This window comes from Astatotilapia calliptera, chromosome 19 (assembly GCF_964374335.1).
Source record: "Astatotilapia calliptera chromosome 19, fAstCal68.1, whole genome shotgun sequence".
NCBI lineage: Eukaryota > Metazoa > Chordata > Actinopteri > Cichliformes > Cichlidae > Astatotilapia > Astatotilapia calliptera.
In genome coordinates, this window is record NC_137440.1 from 32,073,783 (window position 1) to 32,097,417 (window position 23,635).

At 39.8% G+C, this 23,635-nt stretch overlaps 1 protein-coding gene across 1 annotated transcript; it reads right to left on the reverse strand.

Annotated features, from left to right (window-relative positions):
• Positions 1-1,304: 1,304 nt before the first annotated feature.
• plcb2 (phospholipase C, beta 2) lies at positions 1,305-23,198 on the reverse strand. Its single transcript, XM_080294234.1, has 32 exons — positions 22,539-23,198; positions 22,044-22,121; positions 20,772-20,840; positions 19,832-19,972; positions 19,378-19,457; positions 19,198-19,251; positions 19,037-19,112; positions 18,810-18,910; positions 17,976-18,136; positions 17,725-17,871; positions 17,480-17,637; positions 16,524-16,606; positions 16,333-16,417; positions 14,635-14,905; positions 14,471-14,553; positions 14,297-14,393; positions 14,116-14,200; positions 13,825-13,949; positions 13,413-13,564; positions 12,929-13,093; positions 12,138-12,237; positions 11,862-11,966; positions 11,594-11,658; positions 11,365-11,455; positions 10,812-11,237; positions 10,427-10,610; positions 9,806-9,947; positions 7,711-7,775; positions 7,096-7,155; positions 6,887-6,944; positions 4,304-4,387; positions 1,305-2,268 (listed from the first exon to the last, which is right to left on the reverse strand). The coding sequence occupies exons 1-32, from the start codon at positions 22,620-22,622 to the stop codon at positions 2,101-2,103; spliced, it is 3,843 nt and encodes a 1,280-aa protein (XP_080150360.1). The 5' UTR covers positions 22,623-23,198; the 3' UTR covers positions 1,305-2,100.
• Between the last annotated feature and the right edge of the window lie 437 nt (positions 23,199-23,635).

Consider the following 23,635-nt stretch of genomic DNA (forward strand, 5'->3'; position numbering starts at 1 on the left):
TATATTGCATACCAAATGACATATCAAGACTTTTTAATTAGATTCTATTAAATTTAAAGACCCTACAATAATAGGGAGAAAGGCACTATAGTCAGTGGACCCCCTATGAGCAAGCACTAGGTTAGAGTGAGAAGGAAAAAAAACCCTTTAACAGGCAGCCGTCTACCTCAACTGGTTGGGGGCGACAGGTCAACCATATGCCATTCATTTAAACCACCTAGGATCTAATTAGCTTTTCTTAGGAAATTCTTTACCTTTACTTTTATCTCACAGATAAATAAAACAGTATAAAACTTTTGCTTTTGCAGCTACTCTGTGATTCATTTATGTGTGTGAACGGAAACGCTTTCCTCCTCCTTTTGGCTTTTCATCCAGTGTCACTGAGTAGCCATGTGTTTCCTGTCGGTGAGAGATCCTGCTCAGGCCATCCCTCTCCAGCTGGTTTGAGACAAACCTGCTGGAGATGTCTTCATCCTTATGTAAGATAATTAGCCCAGTGATTCAGGGCTGACTGGATTCACACCCGAAAGCTAACAGTTCATCTGTGTTGTGCATGAGGTGGCAGGACTTTCGGGCACAAGCTGTGTCTCCTAGAGATTTATCCAGATCCCCCACTTTGAAATGTCGCTCATGTCATTTGATTCAGAAGAAGGGTGTCGCGTGGAAAAGGAAATCAAATGAATGGACAGATTGCACGGGATGATGAGTCAGAGAAAAGCTGCATTCACTAATAAATGCATGCATATGCGTGTAAACACGTGAGGGGAAAAAATGACTCTCACAGGATACAGTGCATAAGTAGCTGAAATTTAAGCTGAAACCCTGCAATTTCCGGATTTATTTATTTATTTAGTTTTACCCAGACTACCTGCATTATCTCTGATTCACGTGCCTTTATTATAGCTCTGGTTTTAAGAGAGCACGTGATCCATCACATAGCAATTATGTGGTATTGTGAATCAGGTTATAATGTGCAAAATTACACTGAGGTTTGAAGCAATGCGCAAAGAGTAAGAGAGACAGTGGACAGGAGAAAAGAGAAAGGGTTACTGGCAGACAATACCTAACCTCATTTCCCATCACCTCTTTACTTAAGTTCCAGTCACTGATTCAGCTTCATTTGCTTTTCATATGATGATTCATATCATTTTGCTATGTGTCAGTATGATAATCACTTAACTTCAACAAATTACAGTTAATATAATATCTCAGGGATTAGCTAAGAAAGACAAACCTCCCCTTCAGAAATTTAACAAATCAACCTCAAAGATGTAGCAGTTTTAGTGATAGAAAAATAACACATATTTCGAGTAACTGTAAGTTTATTAATCATCGATTCATCACAGGAATAGAATAGGAGAAAATCCAAAGAGTACACTAAAAATAGGTTGAGCCACATTATAAGCAATCGTCTACATTTTCCAAACTTTCATGTTTTACATGCAATACAGGATGTGCCGTATACGTGGAATTGATGTCACAGGAGCTTCAAGCTTGTTACAAAGCAAATTTACCTTTGTTTGTTTTTTAATTTTGCAAAACATATGTAGTGGCTACATCACAGAGTCCAAGCGAGCACTTATCACACATGCAAACTGATGTGCCATTTTCTCGCTCAGCCCTGCAGACTCTGATAACCCATTTTTGCATCTACATTTAGTCCCATTTTTAACTTAAGAGAACAGAAAGGAGACCACAAGCACCTCTCTAAGGCTTTTAGAGCTACAGAGCCCACATCTGCAAGATATTTGTCACTTTGTCGCCTAATTTAGGGTGGGGGTTTTTTAATGGTGAAAAGAAACAGAAATAAAGAGTTAAATAGAAACTAAAAAAAATCTTTTCAAAATCATCTAATTTTGGAGTACCTGGACATTTGTGAAAACCTCATTATCAGCTCCCCAAAGTATACACCCACCTATGAATTAGCACAACTAAATTGCAACTTCACTCTGAGAACCTCTCATTAAGCAATCTTCTACGATTTCATATCCGCGCCCTGATTATAGGTTATGTAACAGTTTGAAAGCAGATATAAAAGTGAAAAAACTAAAAAAACATTTATAGCAGAGTTACACAGAGAGAGGTAATCAAAAGGCACATCTAACCTAGGAAGACATCTCCATAGAAGCCCACTCCCCCCCCACTCTTGTCGACCTCGTCGACCAACTCAGGGAAGTGCGCCCCCACACATACATTAACGGCCTCTCGCACTTCTCGTGCCAGCGATCTTGTTTTCTGATCGTGCTCCTTCAGGGCCTCTTGATTGAGCTGCCAACACAAGGGGCCAAAGGTTAGTCAGAGGATTATCAAGAGAATGGGCTGACATTTTCATGATTTCACACATTTTTCTTTTTAGGCAGGTGCTTATCATAATCTTTAGAGAATGATTTTCTGTGCTCGTGCAAGTAAAACTAAAGATCGACCTCAACTGGCTTATACCCAAGTTTGACTGATTGATTGCAAATAAGAGTGAGGGATTTACCAATATGGAAAAAAAGTGGCTCAATATTCAGTAAGTATGTTAAATACAGCTGCATACATTAGCTCACATTCAGTTCTCTTCATTCATCTGTTTTTAAAGCCTCACTTGAATTCCTTCCCCCGCCTCTCGCAATATTGAAAACTCTATCTGCAAGCTAATACTACTAGTGAGACATAAAAACACACTGTCCATCTGGCATTCGCACGTCAGTGTCTAAGCTGTCTTCTCACACCTCTTTTCACAATAATAACTGCCAACATTTCACCAATCCTAAGCAAAGTATTGTCATAAAAAACATTCTGACATCATTTACAGCGGTGGGAGCTTGATGTGTACTTTCTGCATCCCCCAAACTGGATGTGTCACGCCGCAGCATTACGTACATCCACTGAAAGGACAGATGGCCGTGGTTGGCAGTGTGGTTGAAAAACAAAAATTTGGTGGTTGGCTCAGTTTGGATTATAGATGCCTATAAGTCCATCAATGTAGTCAGATTTACACTACATTTGTTTGGACAGAAAAATCCAAAAAACTCTTGGTACAGTGAAGGTAAGGTTTGTGTAAATTCTCTCTGTGATTTTGCAAGTACAGTATAAAACATTAAATCTCTATCATTATCTTTATCAAGGTCGGGTACTGGTCGACAACCCATTGTAGTTGCATCCACAGGTCAGGGCTGTATTGGCTGCAAAAGCGGGACCAGCACAAAATTAGGCAGACGGTCACAAGGTTATTCCCAATCAGTGTGCGTGACATGGAATAATGGGTGAGTACCCTTGGTTGATGCTAGCTCACACACAAGCGACATGCTCTAATTTTTACTCACTGATGGGCAGACCTACGTAAGAACTTATGCAGCGTTGGGAATAATTTTTTAAAGGACTCTGGAACTGCCAAAGAATGCAAGGACATGTATTTATTTTTTCTGTGACAGTCCCCCAAAAATCAGGTAATAAAGTATAGTCATTTCTAAAGATCAGGAGTCAAGGACCTCTCAGAGTTTCTATTGGTAAACATGACTGTTTTGGCTGTCGTCAGAGGTTTTTACAAATATGCAGATTTAGTGGAAACACGAATAAGGTGTGCAAGTGTAGTTTCATTTTTCTAAGAGAAAAAAAATAAAACCAGTGTGCCCTGGTGTTACTGTGTCAATCAATCAATCAATCAATCAATATTTTATTTCTATAGCACATTTCAAAAGGACAGTGTCCATCAAAGTGCTTCACACAAGGTAGCAAAGCAGATTACATCAAAGGCAACAAAAAAAGTTAAAAACAATTAAAAACAGTTAGAGTTGCACAACTGCAGACACGGTGGAAGGTTAGGTAACTGGGCGCCAAGTTATTTAACATTTTAAAAGTATACAAAAGGATTTTAAATGATACAGTATTTAACAGGGAGACAGTGTAGAGTGGCTAGAACTGCGGTGATATGATCATGCCTTCTGGTGCCAGTTAAGTGGCGTGCAGCGTCATTTTGAACTAATTGCAAACGCTGGAGGAGAGAGAATTGGAGGCCCATGTACAGAGAATTGCAATAGTCTAGTCTCGAAGTAATGAAGGCATGGATAAGCTTTTCAAGGTCTTTATGTGGAATATAGGGCTTTGCCTTGGAGATTTGACGTAGCTGGTAAAAACCCGTTTTCTCAACTGAGGCAACTTGTTTGTCTAACTTGAGTGAGCTGTCCAGGACTACTCCAAGATTTCTAACGGTATAAGAGAGATGGCTGGCATAGGACCCCAGTGTATTAGTTAGCTGGTCCAGGGGAATGGGACTGTCAAAAACAATAATTTCCGTTTTAATTGAATTTCTTGTGTGTACCTGATTGGTCAAGGTCTTGATTTCTTCCAGTGTAGCAGCCTGTTTCTTCATCAGAGCCTCTTGCTGCGGACTGTAATCTGAAGACTGTAACAATACAACAAAGCAGAAAACATGTTGCAAGTGGAAAACACTATCGATTTGTGGTTTTGAAGTGTGTGCGAGCAAATGGGAATGTGCATGTGGTATCAAGTTTGCGATAAAGACTGTTAGCGTGTCTATATAAGCAGTTCATCTGCTCATATGTACCCGTGGGATCTATGGATGCAACCTGAGAGAGAGAATCAATACAGTTAAGTCACAGGTTGCACTTGTCGAGTTAGATTACAGATCCCCCAACTGGACTTGTGCATTCAATACTGAGCCTATGCTGATTAAACAAGTGATTGTGTTATAAATATCTGCAGTAATTAATGGGGAAATGTTGATTAAGTAGATCAACACCAGCTGCAATGTGACCCAAATGTGTGGAGGGATGAAAGTGAGGGGGGGATTTCTGCCATCTAAACTGAGTCGATCTGAGAGGAGCAGAGTGAAATAGCTGAGTCTTTAACCCCGATGCATCATGCCTGAATCTTGATGAGCCAACGGAGGAACAAAAGCAAAGCTCAGTGAGTCATCGACCACACATGGATTAGCTTGTAAACAGCTTCTGAGTAATGGACAAGCCTGGCCTATGGTCAGGGCCCGCTGCACTTTACTCACTGGGTGAAAGCGTGTGTAAGTTTGTGTATGCGTGGCCTGCTGTGAGTTAATGTGTGTGCATGTTCAAGCGTGTGTGGGTGTACCTACAGCTGTGTGAAAGAGAAAGGCTTTAGCATGCCTAGGGTATTATTTTTCCATGCTTTCTTCAAATCTTGGCATTCTTAACAATAGGTACACAGCTAAATTATATGTGATCTGGTACTGGTAATGCGTGAGTACATGAAAATTACTAAAAACAGGGATGTTAAGCTCATTTTACACCGTGTGCCTCATAAAGCCTGCGGTTAAGTGGGCCAGACGAGTGAAACTCCCCTTTCTGTCTATGTTCAACTACACATTAGGTCCCTGCAATAGTACAATTTCAATAATACATCTTAGTTTTCTACATGATAGATGTGTAAAATTACAGAGTGGCTATGGTGGAGAGCTTAATTAATAGGAAAAACTGTAAAATTGTGAAAATAAGGTCTTCCTTTAAATTTTTCAGCCTTCCAGTCAAACATAAGGCCCCCTAGGTTTCTGGCTCTGCAGTTTCAAAGCAATGACCTCTTCATCTGTGAACATAGCAAAACTCTAACCGATCCTTCTCCTGTTTGCCTTTTTTGCAGTATAAGCTTCTTTCCTTTCATGTTTATTTTAGTGCTAGAAAGTACAACAGTTGGCACTCTCACATGGTTTGCAGGGTTATCTCCTGCCAGAATGCCAGCGGTTACTAGCCAACAGTGTGTTAGCAAGTATATAGAAAGCCACAGTAAAACTCAACCTTCAAATTTTATTTCCAGAAGTAGAAAATCCTTAAGGTTTTTACCTTGAAAGAGAGCATTTTTCATTACTAAGTTGCATTGCTGCCAGTGTTGTGTTATTTTGTTATTTTTCCAATGTCATTGCTTTTATCTTCCTTTAATAATAATAAAAATAAAAATATATATTTTTTTACAAAGTAACATTCATGATTTGAATGTCACAGCTTTAGCCTGTCTCAGCCAGTGCCCACAGATGTACAGTAAAGCTGCAACTAAGCTAAATATTTAACTTAGCATAAAAGGCTAAATGTTTAGCTTAGCATAAAAAGCTAAATGTTTAACTTAGCATAAAAGGCTAAATGTTTAGCTTAGCATAAAAGGCTAAATGTTTAGCTTAGCCTAAAAGGCTAAATGTTTAGCTTAGCATAAAAATCTAAATGTTTAACTTAGCATAAGACAACAACAGATTACAGCGGAAACAGCTAGCAGGTGTTTGTTTAAAGGTAACAAGAAAGGTTACTAGTACAAGCCTGTTATAGTTAACTAAAATGAAACTTAAAACTAGATCTTTAAAAAAATAAAGCTTAGCAAATTAACTAAAATAAAATAACAATATAGGGAAAATGTCCTTTTAGTTTTAGTGTTTGTACATTTGGTGAAATTATTTTTCAAAACTTACCTTATGAAGCTTTTTATTGAGAGTCTGGACATGTATCAGACTTTGAGTCAACTGCTCTAAAAAGTTCTGTTTTTAATGTAATATCTGTTCTGCTTTTCTTACATCTTGCCTCTGACATTTGTCCTCAATACACAAATAATTACAAGAACTGAAACTCAAAATAAACTGAACTAAAACCAAAAAGTCAAAACAAAATAAAAATATAAACTAATTAGAATGACAAAACTAAAAAAAAGTCCAGTTACTGATTAATGTAAATTTGAGAACCTCTGTAAAGTGTTTCCCTCATTTTCCTTTTTCTAGGCTACGGTAACCCTTTTTCTGGTTGTAGTGTTACGTTCAGCTTAGCTTTTAGCAAAAAGATGACCACAAATGTCAAACAGTGCCTTTTATTTTGCACACAAACTAAAAAAAAAGTTTGATTGTGTTAGATCACTTTGAAACAACTTCTGTACTCACGGCAGCATTCGACTGACTCGCTTCATCCAGCATCTCAGTGCTCATTGCCTTTTTCAGCCTGAATGAATAAATTTATCTTTAATTAATCATCTTGTACAAAATGTTAAAAATTCAGATCTTCACTCTTGCTCTCTTAATTCTTTTGTCTTTCTAAAATAAATTGTAACTAACTTAGAGTGATGAATAAAACCTGAATGTCGTGAACTTACTTTGCTTTGTCTGTGGACGAACATTTCATATTGGCTTTTTTCTTGTTTTCTTTGGTTTCGCTGCAGAGCAAGACAAAGGGAACATGTGAGGATCTCAAATCTGACACTGAAAAGTGACCCTATAAACACCCTTTCTCCTTTAATCAAGAGTTGTAGGGCTGTGTGTGTCTTATGTGACCTTATCTTTATAGTGAAAGGAACGCTTGAATGCTGTGTTTTTGTGCCTGAGTGGACAGGTAGATGATCAAGCCTGCCTTTGCTTCCCTACTGCTGTTTAAACACCTGCTGGATAATGGCTGTCCTGAGATAACCATCTGCCAGCTGGGGACTTGGGATGATGCACACACACAGATATAACACCATAAGCCCAGCCAAGGACATTGGAAGACCCGCCTGCTGAGGTGATTCATTCATTATTTGAGGTATTCTCTTTGCTAAATGTCAAATATTTCACCTCAAATGGCACACACACACACACACACACACACACACACACACACACACACACAGACTGTCACGGCAAAGTCTGAAGGGGCAGATTGGATGGACTCAGCAAAGCCTTCTGCTCCTTCATGTGCGCATCATGTCCTGAATGTGTTGCATGTGTGCTCACACCTCTCCAGGGTTTTCAGTTCAATGGCGTGCTTCTCCATGGCCATCTCCAACAGTTTGGCTAGTCTCTGTCACAACACAATAAGAAGATGGTGCAGTCACAGTAAGGATGAAGCTCCAACTCATGAGATGTGAATAGCTGTGAGTAACAATGTGAATGAAAATGTTTGCTTCTGTGCAAAAACTGGGGTCAAGCGGATTCTTTATATATAGATTGATTACTATTAGTAACAGCAATCCAGTTGGTGTGTAATTAATAAAGCCTCTGCTTGTCCATGATCCCAAACACACAACAAGGAGAGCCCATAGAGGAAATAGTGACTACATCCTGAATCATGGACATTAATCTGAGGTGAACAGGTAAATATATAACAGAGATTTCAGAGTGAGGAGACTAATGGCTGTAGGGGTGACCAGAGCACACAGAGAAGAGTTTGTCTTTCAGTTGTTACTTTTATAAGCCACTTTGTACTGTAAGGACAGGATGTGAATATCATACCCGTTTGATGCCTTTTAGAAACACTTTACAACAGTAGGAAGGCAACAGCTCCAAACATTAACATTATAGATCTAGTAATAGTGTTAAATGCATAGCATTGTTACCATATAAGCCTACTTCTTTTAACGTTGGAAACAGGCCTCACAGGTATCACCGTGCAAAATAAAAATAATATTTTATTTTTCAAAGCAGATTACGTTTAAATAATATCACCGAACGAGTTCATGATGTCTTATCAGCATCCTGATTTTTACTTAAATTGGGGTAAATCATGTCTTAACTGATTTACACTCACGAGCCACTTTAATCAGCCAATCACATGGCAGCAACTCAGTGCACTAAGGCATGCAGACATGGTCAAAAAAACTTACTGAAGTTCAAACTGAGCATCAGAATGTGGAAAAATGTGATTTAAGTAACTTTAAATATGGAAAGGGTGAGTATTTCGGAAAATGCCGATCTGCCAGTGAGTTTTCTGGGTGGAAATAACTTGATGATGCCAGTGGGCGAAGGAGAATGGCCAGACAGTTTTTAGCTGAAATGAAGGCAATAATAACTCAAATAACGGCTCATCTCAAGCAAGCCATACAGGAGAGCATTTGCAGCCTAAAACTGCACCCGGTGCACTTCTATGAGCTAAGAACAGAAAATGGAGGCTAGAATTTTTATGGGCTCACCAAAATTGAACAACAGAAGATTGGAAAAATGCTGCCTGGTCTAATGACTTTTGATTTCTGCTCAGATATTTGTTGGTTTGTAGCATAAACAACATGAAAACATGGATCCATCCTGACTTGAATGATGCAGTTGAGGCTGCTACTGGTAGTGATGAAGGTCTGGGGGATATTTTCTTTGCACACTTGGTGGCTGACAATGTCCATCCCTATGTGACCACAGTGTGATCGGCATGGTTGCCTCCCACGGGATACCGCACAATGTCGCAAAGCTCAGATGATCTCAAACTGGTTATTGGTTGAACATAACAGTGAGGGAGATCATGGATGTGCAGCTGAGACATCTGAAGCTATTGTGTCATGCTATCATGTCAGTATGGATTAAATGTCTTTTTGAATCTATTACAAGACGAAAATATGAAGGCAAAAGGACGTGTGTGCCTTATAAAGTGGTAACTGTATTCATATAATCAAGAGACATACGTGTCATGTTTCTCTGGACTAATGTTTCTGTCCAACTGAGTTAGTATAACCCTGATAGCCAATCTCCTTTATCTCCTAATTCACCGTCTTCCAGCACACATAGAAACGATGGCTTTACAGTATTTAGTGATTATACTTGTCTGGCTCATGTTTGGTATTTGGGCAGGTGGAACACAATAGATTTGATTGGAGTTGAAAACAGCTGCCTGTGTCACGTAGCGAGTAAGCCACTGAACAAACACGGTGTTTTGTGAGTCATAAAACCAAAATAATGAGCAGATAAGATCCTGAAATATTCCATAGAGCTGAGGGGACCTTTTACTTGCAGCAGTAATCATTTGGTTCACTGTTAATTATGACAGTATTGATTAGTGCACCTTTAAGCACAGTATCTGGCTGCAATGTGTGTAATGTGTTTATTGTCACCTTCAGTGTCACTAACCTCTGTTGCACACTGCTCCTTCTTCTTCTTCATCTGATCATACTGCTCAGCAAACAGTGTTTTTATTTCAGACGTCATTTTTTCCTTCAGCTCCTGCACCCGCTCTGTCTTCCCATTGGACTCAGGGGTGTTGTCACCTCCCCTGGTGAAAAAATAACATGACACAATAAATCAGTATGTGTGGGCAATACAGTTTATTGACTAACAGCCACTGCCCTTCATAGCTGACAACCATGAGCTTCCAGAAAATACTATACAAAATGCTTATTTGGCCTTTAGTAACACTTGGTTTGCTCTGACAGCTCAGTGACAAACACTGCAGACACTCATTTTCTTCATCCTCATCTTAATAGTCAGTGTCAGCTAGAAACGCACATTAACTGTAGCTGTACTCCTCATGTTTCTAAATATAGTCTTATTAATCCAAAAACAGCAACATTATTAGTGAGTCACTATTAATTTGTGGAGATTTGAGCGCTGCTTTGCAGGAAACAGGACTGTCTCCTTCCAGCGGGATAATCAAAAGCTCTTTTGTCAAGCACCCTAGCTAAAATATATAGCTGCAGATTCACTCTGGAAAGCTCTTTGAAAACAAATTTGGGAAGGAAAACATCCCCTTACTCTTTTTTCTTCACTGAAACCTTCTTCTTGAGGGCCTTGAAAGAGTCGGAGTATTTCTGAATCAGATCCTCGCCTTTTTTCTGATACTTCTTTTCTAATTCTTTTATCTCTTTCTCCTGACGCTTGATGACCTTCTGATAGCTCTTGTGCTGTGTCAGTTCTTCAGTAGTCACAGTCGAAGGCTCTGCAGCACAAACACAAAGGGGATTTTTTTGTGTGGAGTCTTCTTACTTTTCAGCACTGGATATGCAATTATAATGAATCTATTCAACAAAAAATAACTCTAAATTGTTCTGTATTATCCTTGTCAGAGCGCTTTTATCCAGAGTGTATTGACAAAAGGAAAACTATGATGAGTGCAGCACATGAAGTGCTGCAGTGTTACCTTCACTGCCCGTCTGCGGCTGAGATGAGTCACCTGATCCTGCAGACTCGGTGGTTGCAACTGTTGGAGAGGGAACGGCCGCAGCAGAAGGCGCTTCAGCAGGTTCTGCAGCTGCACTGGCTTCCTCTTTTTTATCAGATGTAGGTTCGGGGTTTGTGCAAGACTCGGTGCTCGGTTCTTCTTTGGCTTCAGGAGCCGCTTCAGGCTCCGGGCTTGCTTTGGTCTCCTCGGGTGAAGGAGAGGCTTCAGGAAGGGTTTCAGATCTGGAGCTTCCTGTATCTGGTGCTGCATCGGCTGGGGCTTCATCGAGAATTTGAGGGGTCTCTGCCTTGCTTTCTTCCTCCTTTTTAGCTTCTTCTGCACCAGCTGCTGGTGGAGACTGGTCAGTGGCATCAGCAGGCGGTGTAGGTTCGGATGCAGCTTTTTCTAGAGGAGGAAGTGATTAAATGCACCTTCAAATACACCAGCATTGAGACCAATTGTGTGAGCCACAGACAAGCTCAAAATCTTTGCAATGCAAGATCTGAAGTGTCATCCTCTAAAGCTTCATTACCTGCAGCAGGGGCTTCACTTTCTTTAGCTTGGTCTGCGGGAGGCTGGGCTCCAAGAGGCAACTCATAGGGAGACACATAGTCAGAAGATGACTGTGGGGGTAAAAGAAGAAAAGGACAGGAACATAACAATCTAGCAAGTGGTTATATTCCAGGAACTCAATTAGTGTTGTTAGGATTTACTGGAAATCCAAAGGTATTGCTGATGATGTTTTTTCTCTCTTTTTTTACCTGTTTGGGAGGCTTTGTGGTCTTCTCTGTGCCTTTTGTTGGATTAAATAAGGCATCTGTGAAATCTGCAAAACAAACCATTTTAATGAGTGTACAATGATTTATTCTTAAACCAAACATAAGTGTGGGTACGAAGACAAAGAAGAAAACAAAAATGCTTCCAAACTACATTAGTCTTCTCTTCTCTAACTGTCACTCTGGCAACAAGGATTCACTCGCAGCAGAGGTTTTCTTCTTTTGCAAAAACACAAAGTAAAAGGCTAAGCACCCGCAAAGGCAGCAGGGATGTAGTCCTTGACCTCAATGTACACAAAGAGAGCAGGCAGAGTGAGGGGCATGTTGCTCTCACTGCGCAGGCAGATGTGGTGGAAGCCTGCAGGACATGAAAATAAAACCTTGGTGAAATAAAAGCAAGGCAGCAGCTTGCCTGATGCAGAAGCTGGTTAAAACAAGCTGGCAAATGTTCTGAGGCCTAGAGTGATTCATTGCTTTAATTATGTATATTATATGAAGTATGAATTCAAATATTCTCAGCTTCGCTGACCTGACTGGATGGCATCAAGAGGGATGATTCTGTGTCCCACAAATTTGCCATTCTCTTCATGGACAACGATTCTTAAAGATGCCAATTCTGGCAGCAAGATCTAACCATGTAAACAACAGATATGTTAGTGACACATCATTTCATTCATTTATTCATCAAGGAGCCAGAATTTCTTGTAATATTTTAAAGTGGTCTTGAGTATGATTTCTCCAGGCTTTCTGAATTTCTTTCAACATTTTTCTTTGGACACCGGCTGCTTTTTAACTCCTTTTCGATCCTGTCCTTGTACCTGGGCATTTTCAGAGGAATGCTTTTGTGTGTATATGTGTTTTTGTTAAGATGCTTAACACTGATGTATAAACCATTCAAGCATAATACAGGTATCTAACTCAAGGTGTGAAAAGGATGGAGGAGGTCAGGAGGGAGGTGCAACATCTGGTAAGCATCTAAATGGCAATGGCTTCATTTTTTTAGCATGACAATGACCCCAAACACACAATAAAACACTATCAGTCTTGAACCTTCATCCCTACTAAAGCAGTGTGGGATCGTCTTAACAGAGATCAGAACAAAAGGCAGGCAGCATCCAAAGAAGAGTTTTGAATGTCCTTCAAGGAGCCTGAAGAACTATTCCTGTCAAAGAGAGTTCAGGATGTGATGAAGAAAAATGGTGCTCATACCAAATACTGACTTTCAAGCTCATTATAATTGTACAAGCTCTGTTTTTGCCTTCACATCAAAATATGAAGACTGAGGAGTGGCTGAAAATGTTTACATGGTATTTTATTCACCTTCTCAAAAACAAATGGCTCTTCATTCCACACTGGATTAATGGCGTTGGGTGTCGTGGACCACTTGGTGCGGTATTTCTTCTTAGGGTCTCCTGGCAGCCCAATCACTTCCACCTCAACCCCTGTTTTTACATTCTTGTCAGCCAGAAACTGCCCCGAATAGATCTATGGAGACAAGTAGATATGATTGGACGACTTATATATACAAGTCTGGACTTTTGAACAGCTGGACTCCTATATGAAGCAAATTATGTTTTTATTAAGATATCACACAAGGACAACATGGACAAACTTCCCAAAGCCAAAACAGCCATCTGTTATACACATACTGCACTAATTCTTCATGAGTTTCTCTGCATGCAGAATGATGAAAAGATGGAGCTTGAAACTCAATTACTCTGACATTCAGCTTCCGCAGATAATAGGAGCCCACACTGATGGTTAAAGAAAGAGACACTCTGTAATAACAGGGTCGTGAACCTGCCTTGATGGTCAGTGTGCTCGCCACAACGGTGTCAATCCTGTCACAGAAAGGGTCAAACTTCTTGTCATTGCGACGCATCACATCGTGCTTGAGGAGGTAGCCCGTTCGGCCATTGAATTCAAACAGGGCCATGTTGAGCTGCATGGGGAAATCTGTAAGTGAGACACAAACAGCCCATTCACGCCACTTGTCTTCAGCTTAAAGGGAGGCAGCGAACAGAGGCCTGTGCAGCACAAAAAGGTGCAACACTGACCTGCTGTGGCGAATAAACAGAATAGATTTTAAATGACTAAAACACACAGTGTCATCAGTGTGTCAGAAAACTGTATTTAAACAGGAACGGTAGACGGTTCCAAACATTCACAAAGGGTATATTTCTGAGCATTTTAAAGTGTGATATCTCCATTTTTACCCATCGTCTGGTAGTTGAGCGCTACCATCTGGCAACCAACGTTCCAAAAAGGTTGGGGATTGTAGTTGGAGGAGTCCATTCTTGTTCCTTTGGGGTAAATCCTGCTCATCTGCCTCTTATTATATCTTAGGTAGACAGTTAGGGAATCATTTATTTATATTTCCGTGTCCCCCCCCCCCCCCCCCCCCCCCGACCCCAATAAACTGAATGCATAGAATAAATTTGTCGTATACTTAAATGGTTTTCATTTTTGTCGAGCATGACAGCATGTGATGCACTCCTAAAGGATACTCAACAAATTCAACGGCACTCTTGGCGATCATTGCCTCCCCTTTGGTCTCCACAAAAGAAGAGATGGCGTAACTCTTGTTTTTCTCTGTGAAGGGAGAAGAAAATGACACGTTACCAAGGTTACATCGAGTTGTACCTGTTTTGTTTGAATTTAGGTTAAATTTGTTGTTTGCAGACATACTTCTGGCATTTTCAAAGGAGATGAATTTGTTGGGCTGGATGTAGTTGACTATGGATGACATGGCCTCATATGCTGTTACTTCTTGTCCAGCTGTGCCCTGCGGGACGTCAAAAGGAGGTTAACTTATATTTGGACTCTCCTGGCTGGAACAAATGATGTAAAACAAGTATTTACCTCATCTGATGTCTTCATTTTCTCCTCATCCTGTTCCTCTGTGTCTTCTTGCTCCTCATTTTCCTCCACAGTTGCTTCCGGTTCTGGTGAAACACATAAAAACAGCGTCAGTGACACCTGGAAATAAAATCACACGTCTAAATCTGGAGTATAACTGAATTTGCCTTGTGGTTTTTCATTTTCATCTTGATTCTCCGGGGTGGTTGCTGCTGGGTTGGCCTCATCCTGGGAAGTGGCGTTCGGGGCCTGGGCATTCGTAGCTGCGGCTGCGGTCTGGTCAGCGGCTGCGGTCTGGTCAGCGGCTGCGGTCTGGTCAGCGGCTGCTGCGGCAGTTTTCTTATTCTGGGCCGGTTTCTCATGGCTGCCCTTCTTGTTCTTGATGAGGATCTTACCCAGGAGCTCAGACGGGCTGGGGATCTGCTGGCCCGGCTTCAGCTGAATGTTAGAGACACAAACAAGAAGTTTAAACAATGACAAAATCGATTATATTCAGAAAACATCAAACTTATACTCTTACTTTTGTTTCAGAGGGATTTACATCAAAGTTGTTTAATGTTCAAAGTGTCATTGCTAAATTTAATCAACTTAGTCTGTTTTTTGTTTGGCTGTTGAGCATGAAACAAATGTAGTCTGTCATTAAAGGAAAGCTGTTTTGAGTGGAAAGCAATGGCCCTCATTTATTAACATTGCATATGCACAAATACGTGTAATTTAAACACAAAAGTTAAATAAAAAATGAAATGAATGGCTGTTATTGACAGGTTAACTTAAAAAGACATTCACATAGTGGACTATATGGTATAGCCATACTCCGATTACATCTTCCTATTTCTTTGCTATGCAGTTTTTATTTATTATCCTGGGCTGCGTTTTGGAGAGACTGTTTAGTATTTTAATTAACAGTAAAATACAATAAAACTGTTATTATTATTATTATTAATTTATTTACCTTTTTTTATTTTGCCTTTTGCTCAATTTTCAAAAACATACTCCTCCAAATTTTCAGAATTACAATTAAATTTAAAAAAAAAAGAAAACAAAAAAGAATACAAAATAGTAAATGGAAAGGTGCAGACTTTAACCTTTTTCTTCTACACATAATCAACAATAATAGCTATTATTTTAATAGTAGTAATAGTAGAAGAATTTGTTTTAAAAGCTTGTGTTTAATTTTCCTAAGACAGTCAGGTCATCATGTGATCATATGCATGGCCACAGGGACTGCTTGACCTTCTAAAAGAAAAAAGCATTCAGGCATTTGGATGCATCGAAAACCTGAATGCATCCTCTACATTAATGTTGCATTCACTGACATTACCTCACTTCAATAATTTAGCCCAAATACCATCATGAAAGCTGCCTTTATTGTCTGCACACTGATAAAAAGCCGGATGGTCACTCTCCCATTTAGCTTGTTGCCTTTACTTAAACCTTTTTTAAAAACAAACAAACAAACAAACAAACATAAAATTAACAACATATAAAATAAACATCTTTTTTTTCATACTTCAAAAATTGAGGCCTGGATTCAAACTGTCTGCTGACCTCCTTTCTAAAACACTGGTTTTGTCCCTAATACCATCTAAGATAGTTAAACAGACACAGCCTCAGGAATATAAACACATGCAGGCCTAAGAGGAGCTGACAGACTTTGTTTCTGGGAATCTGAGAGGTTCTTACAGCAGATACAAGACAGAGGACAACAAACACACCAGTGAAACTTGAACTTTGCCATTTATTGCCTTCATGTCGTTGTGATTAAATAGCGAAACTCATCCGAGTCACCCAGCGTAGCATGATAGCATCTAAACTTTATCTGTTATTTTGACAGCTGGCTGTGCTGCAGCAGTGTACTCACTCACAGGGTATTTGTCCAGTGGCTCTGTTAACAGGGCATCACCAAATATGGTTTTGCAGTAGTTGGCCATCTTCTCCTGCTGTTTCACCCTGGAAGAAATCACATTAATGCCTGTTATTATTCGTGATACGTGCATCAGAACAGCAGCATTAATGGCATGTTATGACACGGCTTTATTTAAAGCTCGGCTCTTACGAGTCAACGTGGTTCTCGAAGGAGAGGATAACGGGGTACTGTGAGGTCTTGAAGGCGCTCTCTGCAATAGCCTCTATCACGTCCTGTCAAGTGTCACAAAAAGAGGCCTTTTAGCTGTTATTTTGTAAAAGTGGATTTTTACTTTTGGACTTAAATTTAAAGAAATGAAACTGGCAATAGCATATTAGAAAACTTCAAGAAGTTAATGAGACGCAGAGCAAAAAAGAAACAAGCTCACTAAAATAAAAATTATGAAAACATGAACATTGTGTCAAACTGCAGAGGTGTTTCTTGCAGAGGCTGTGATGTTGCTGAACTGAACCTGCACGTTGTGCCTCGGCCTGGGGCTGTTCATCTCCTGCTGCCCTTATATGGAAGTGTTGAGTGTAAGAGAATGGCCTATCAGTGTGTTTGTGTGTTACTGTGTACTTACACTTTCGTGTTTCGAATGTGCTCTTCAGCATGAATTAAAGATAAGTGTGAGCAGCTTTTTGGTGTGCAAGAAGCTTAGATGTTGCACATTCAAGATGTGCTGGCAGGAAAATGGTGACGGTCATTTACTTGGACTCAGCCGTCGCTTTCTGATCACAATTTTTAACACCAAAAAAATAATACTAGAAATTTGAATATTAAATTTGTTTATCGTTACCATTCTTTCCTTTCTGTAAAGGCTGCAAAATATTAGAGTGGACCCTTTACGTTTTTCCTTATCTTCTATACTATATAGAAGACAAGAAAAGATAATAATGTAGGTGTACTTAACTACATCAGCTCTATGCACTGGTGGATGGTCATTAGTTGTGGCCAAAAAATTCCAGTAACCCCAAAACTAACATTTCAGCACGACATTAAAAAGGTGGGAATATTCCTAATATGGTAATGTGAACAGTTGCAGAGGAAAAATTTCAAATACTTGGAGGGTGGGAGACTGAGGGCACATGAGTATGTTCAACAACCTTGAACAGGATCTCAGTGGTCATGGTGAAGCCGTGAGTAATGATGGGCTCTTCATCTGGAGGTTTACCCTTCCAGCAGTCCAGCTCCAGGCAGCGGCAGCCGGCGAGCAGACACTGGCGGTACATCTCTGGGGAGGACACGCCCGAGAACTGACCAGCTGCACAGGGAGAGAAAAATGAAAAATAAGGCACATTGTTAAGCAGCATCTTAAAGAAATCATATCCATTTCTCTTTTTTTTCTGACCTGTTAGGTATGTGTTGTGTGACGACTTGACGAAGTAGTGAGGTATGGGTTGGGTCATGTCTTGAGACTTGGCCAGACTGTCTTGCATGACCACTGATGTCTCTGGACCCATCAAGTAGAATAAAAGACCTTCTGGAGAAATCAAACCTGGAGATGGGAACAAGAGACCATTTGAAGCAAAAACATAAGGAGGGTGATTGTGCCCATTATTCCATCCTCAGCATAGCAAAGTGACCACCGCTGAATCTCACCTCTGTTAGAATTATTGGACAGGGGCTCATACTTGTCAATCAGTGCCTTGATCTGATCTTGCCGGAGACGCGGAAACAGTTCCTCATTCAGCCGAGAGTCTCTCTGCTTCTCGTTGAGGAACTTGGTGAAATTCTCCTTCGTCATGGTGGGTTTGGTGGAGCTGGAGGGCGGGGCACAGCGAGACAATCACATCTTGGACTTGCACTTACTTCAGGCTGCAGTGTTTTGCCTGAATATTATTACCTTTGTTTCTGATATTCTTTATTACTTGCTGTATGGGTTTGGATACATGCGTGCGTATGTGCAACTAATTTATGCAACTTATGATTGCACTGCTGTCCTTCTTGGCCAGGACACTCTCTTAAAACAGATTTTTTTCATGATTAAATACAAGTAAATAAATAAATAAAAGCATCAGCGATGCCCATAAGGTTCCTCATCCCCATCACGGCCAATTTCCTGCCATTTTAGCTCAGGCAAGGCTGCTGAGGCACGAGCTGGAGCACAGACTGGCAGTGCAAGACCAGCATATTACATGAGGCACCTCTAACTTTAGTTTGTCAAACTAGGACAATTTTTTGCTTCATACATTTTGAACAGACAATGACATCATTTTTGAAACGAGTAGATTTAAACACCAGATGAAGAAGGTTTACCACTAACCATTAAATTTATTATTATTTATTTATTTTTTGCTTGACAATTTGTGGAAGTTTCAAAACGTAAATGCAATAACAAACTAATTATGAATAAAGCATAACTACAGCTACAGTAGGTGTGTGATATTCAGGCTGTACAATGATCAGTTAAGGACACTTCTACAGGTTACTCACTAGGAAGTGAAGATCTCATAGATCTCAGGCCGAGGACAGAGGTGTGTCATAAAGCTCCTGAAGGCAGTCTCAGTGAAAACATCAGGCTTAATGGTGTCATACTGAAGAACAAAACAAAATGTGCAGACGGGTTGTCAGAAAACCGCAAACTGTTTTCATTAAGTTAGATAAGAATAAAGTCCAAATTTAAAATGTATTTCCACTCGAAAGGAGATTTATTTTCTGACCTTTCCTTTGGGGAGCTGTGCTGCTGCCAAAGCACTTTCTACCCTCTTTTTATCCGCAGGGAACATCTTGTAAATACTGAAAAAACATAGTGAACAACTGAGTAGGAAACACAGGTATCTGCTGAACAAATGAACCAGTATGTGGTTGTCCTGAAACTTACTGTTTCACTGGGATCTTCCCATCTTTGTTGGTCTGAAGAGAAAGCCGGACATATCTAAGATTTAATAGTATTTCCATTAGAATTCCCAGAGCACGTGTTATCCAGCGCATGATGTGATTGCATGGTATTATGTTCCCTCATCATCTAGAAGCTGTAGATTACGTGATGATGTTCACTTACATTTTATCCAGGAAGACCTGCCTGCACGCGTTGTTTCTTGCAGCGTTGTAGGTGATCGCAAGAATGTCATCCGCCCAGTTCTAATGTGCATTTTTTTTAAATTCACAAAAATAAACAGAGGTGCTGCATGAAATTCGGTGTCTGCATGAGTTTGGCTTAAAAGGTCATAAGCGTCTATGCACAAGCTCACCACTAGAGGGTGTTGATGCAGAGTTAGGTTAGGAAATGAGAGCAGTGAATGTTGTATTTGAACAAAGCACTATTGAGATTTCATTACAGCAGATTAAATCTGGATGTTGGAGTCACAGAGTCTAATTTAGACTGAAAGGGAGGGGTCGGAGGGGTTGGGAGGGAGAAGAAGCAAAGGCTCCAGTGGTATAAGGGCTAGAGGCCTTTGGCTGTGTTTGAACAGTCAAAGGGGAACAGCTACTACACAGATACAGCGGTTTATTACCTGTGTCACTTTTTCCTTTGAGGCAAAGAAGTTATGATAGGTCAGGTTCACCGTGTCTGGACCCGAGACGATAGTCAGGGTTTTGGCGAGATGGTTGCTGTCCGGGAAATCCAAATTAAACACATTTCGGACCTTTGGGTGCTGTGGACAAATAAAATGTATTATTTCATGTTTTAGCTGACTAAACAAATCTAAATCTGCAGCACTTTGCTGTCTGCACAGATTGGACACCTGAAAGGTGCTTCGACACATGCAAATATGCTGACCAGCATATGCAAACATATGCACAACACACTGAGAGTCGCGCACTTGCTTATATATACGCACACACAAGGCGGTCATGAAGAGCACAAGCACACATGTGCTGCCTTCCTGTGTATGATGCTTTACAATCACCTCTCTATGCACGCCTGACGTCAGCATTGGAGCAGCTTTCCCAAAAAGTCCTAAGGGACCAAAAGATGAGGATGTGCTTTCAGCAGCACCCCATCTGTGATGATGCATTCTCCCTAAGGAGAACAGATTTTTCAGATTTCCCTCCCGTAAGGGATGATGACAGCTGCATAATGCAGCTCTCTGCGGAGGCCAGCGAGGAGTGGGAAAAGAGACGAAACTACAGCTGACAGCTTTGGAGCTCACTCGAAACTCGCTCACAGAAATCTCCCGCCATGACTCAGCCTGTCGTAGGGTGTGTGTTTATGTTTGTTTGCGTGCCAGTGCATCTGTGTGTTTCTGTGGAGGAGTAGCCTGGGTTCATGCGTCCACGGCGCTTTTTTTTCTCTCTTTGCAATGCAAATATGTCTGTCAATATTAATGGACAAACAAAGGACTCGACAGATATATTTGCATGCTTGGAGAGATTCCTCCACACAGAGCACAATCATTAAGCTCAATTAAATCAAAGTGAACGCCACAAATTAAATAATACAAATGGACTTACTTTGGGAAGTTTTGCATATTTTCCTGTTCTGGTATCTCTGATGGTAGCAACATCCAGGAATGTTGTCTCCTAGAAACAAGAGACAAGAAATCATCGTGGATACTAAATTCAACGTGTAGGCACCATTCCAGATATGGATTAGATACAACTCACCCTTTAGCAAAGTAGAAAAAAAAACACGTTGCCCATCAGTAAAATAAGTGAGTTAATAAACAAGCTATTTAAGGCTGGGAATATTGTAGGGCTGTTTTAACCTGTAAATGAGTAAATAAATGCCAAGTTCATTCTGATATTTTTACAAAGTAGGGATAGCTTGTTGTTTCCTGTTCACTTTCAACAGACAATACATCTGTAATAGCAGCAGTGATGGGGTGGTCATGAAACATGGTTACTTAACAATATTGTGTGTTGATCATGAGGAGGGTCAGCGTGCCAGAGGTAGATATTACATTTTTCTTCTGTTATTACCTGTAAACAAATTAGATGGTTTTTGGGGAAACTGTGACATTTAGCTAAGCATGTTTCCCAGTATTATAGCTAATACTGGTGTAATTACAGAATTATTACTTGGTAATAACTAAATCTCTGTTATTATTGATCCGCAAAGTGCTACTTAAGGATTTTTGTTTGTTTGTTGAATGTATTCTCTTATTTATTATATTTTATATTATATTTTCCTGACTCTATTTATTTTTTTCCTTTTTCCATTTTGTTTTGTTTTCATCTGAGGCGCATCATCAGGGGGAACATTTGAGAAGCTATTATGAAAGATATCACAAGACAAAGTGAAGAACATGTAGACATCACAGTCACAATAACAATATGATTTCCTATATCACTGCCTCCTGCTTTTAGTTGTGGTGACCAGTATGACCAAATTAAGAAAAAGAAAGCAAAGACATTTCTTTTATATTATTTAGTTTTTTGAGCACCTGTAATTTTTTCAGCCAACATTTGCTTTTTACACCTATTTTATCTTAAAATTTAGTTTTGGTTAACTGTGGTAGCACATTTAAAGAAGACCTTGCCTGTTTAGTGAGAAGAGAAAGAGAGATGAAGAGTAAACACAGCTAGACACCTTCATTGAGTGCATCACAGTCCAGCTGCACAGCACAGTAGGACAGTGAGCCCACATCAGCACTGATCGATAATCTATACAGACTGCTGAGGCCAGAAGGTGGTGAATGATGCGCTTACATATCTCACACCTTTAGCAGATCCTAATCACATATATTTTACCCACACATCAGAATGCTGCTGGCTTTTCCCCACCTTGCTTTGGTTAATCCAGTAGACGAAAAACCCTTTTGGATCCATCTTCATGGTGACAGGAACGGTTTTGGTTGAGTCCTTGATAGAGACAAATTTATTCAGTACTTCTTGTATCGAGCTGATTGACAACAGTAGTCATCTAAGGGTAGTGTGCATCATAAGATGAAGACCGTACAACATTATAGAGGAATAATCTTTGACGTGGTTCTGGTAATTGTTTGAGATGGAACCCGTGAAACAGAGATGCTTTTTGGCGATGTGCCGATACTGAACCTGATATTTAAACTGCATTTGTAGCTATATTTAAGTTATTAGATAAGAAATTAATGATTAGTGTTTTAAAAACAGATGAAAACCATGTAATTTCACAGAGAAGGCTGTATTGCTCACAGGAGAATGAAAATAAGCAACACTTACTGATGTATATTTAAACTCCTAATCACTCTGGTTAATATTCAAGAATCAACAGCTTAATTTTTTTCAATATTCACTCACCTCTGACCACTTGGTAAACCTTTCTCCTTTGACCAGGTAGTCTTTGATCTCTGGAGGATCCAGAAAGTATCTTTTCTTATTCATTTTGTCCTTCTAGAGTGGACTTTGTTTCAGTTAAATAGCCTATTATTGCTAAAATATATCCACTATCTGATTCTCCACCATGGTCAGAACTATTAACCAGCTTATTCCAACACTAGCAACCAAAAGATGCACTAAACTGGAACTCTGCTGACCTGCCTGTGTCCAGGACGCACCCAAGAAAATATGCATTGCAAATTAAGATGAAAAAAAAGAAAAGAAAAAAACAGGACTGAAGGTTAATCTGTTGCCCATAAAATTACAGTTTATATATGTAAGATAAAGGTTACATAAGTATATGATTCTAACTGTCATTCACTTAAAGTAAAAGCATTCACGTGTTTATAAAATAAAAAGATAAAATAATAAAAGGCAGAAATTAGATATTTAAAACTCTTTTTTTAACATCCAGCTCCCCCATTAACTGTTGCTGTGACAACAATAACTGAAATTGCTTTTTACTGAGGAAATAGTTCCTTTAAAAAGTGATAACAGGGTAATCCTCTGGGTTCTAAAAAGTGACAAAGTTTTTAAGCCCCAAATGAATTCATAAGTGGCATAATGGCAAGACACAACTGGAGATAATGAGGATTTGCTTTTCTTTTAGCTTCCATGAATTGACACTTGGTTTGTTAATGAGTTCCTTCTTTACACAATGATTTTGAGTTAGCATTATTTATATCAGCATATCACATTATGTATGCCTCAAACTATAGTTGAAGCAGCATCTGTTGCACTAAGTGTTTGATTATTTCTGCTATATGTTGTGAATAAATGCCTGATCTGATCACATACTAGTGCTTAATTTTGCATTATTGGCTAAATATTTTATGAAATTGTGACCTGTCCAGGGTCACGGTGTCATTTATTACTCAGGGCAGTGCTGTTTCAACAAAAGATGCCAGGCCATTTGGATAACATTCAAATAAACCTTCAGACAGCGCAATATCTGATGCAAACAGTCAGCCACTGAAGAACCAAAGAAGTGACTTCTGGTGAACCAACCACAGGATCAG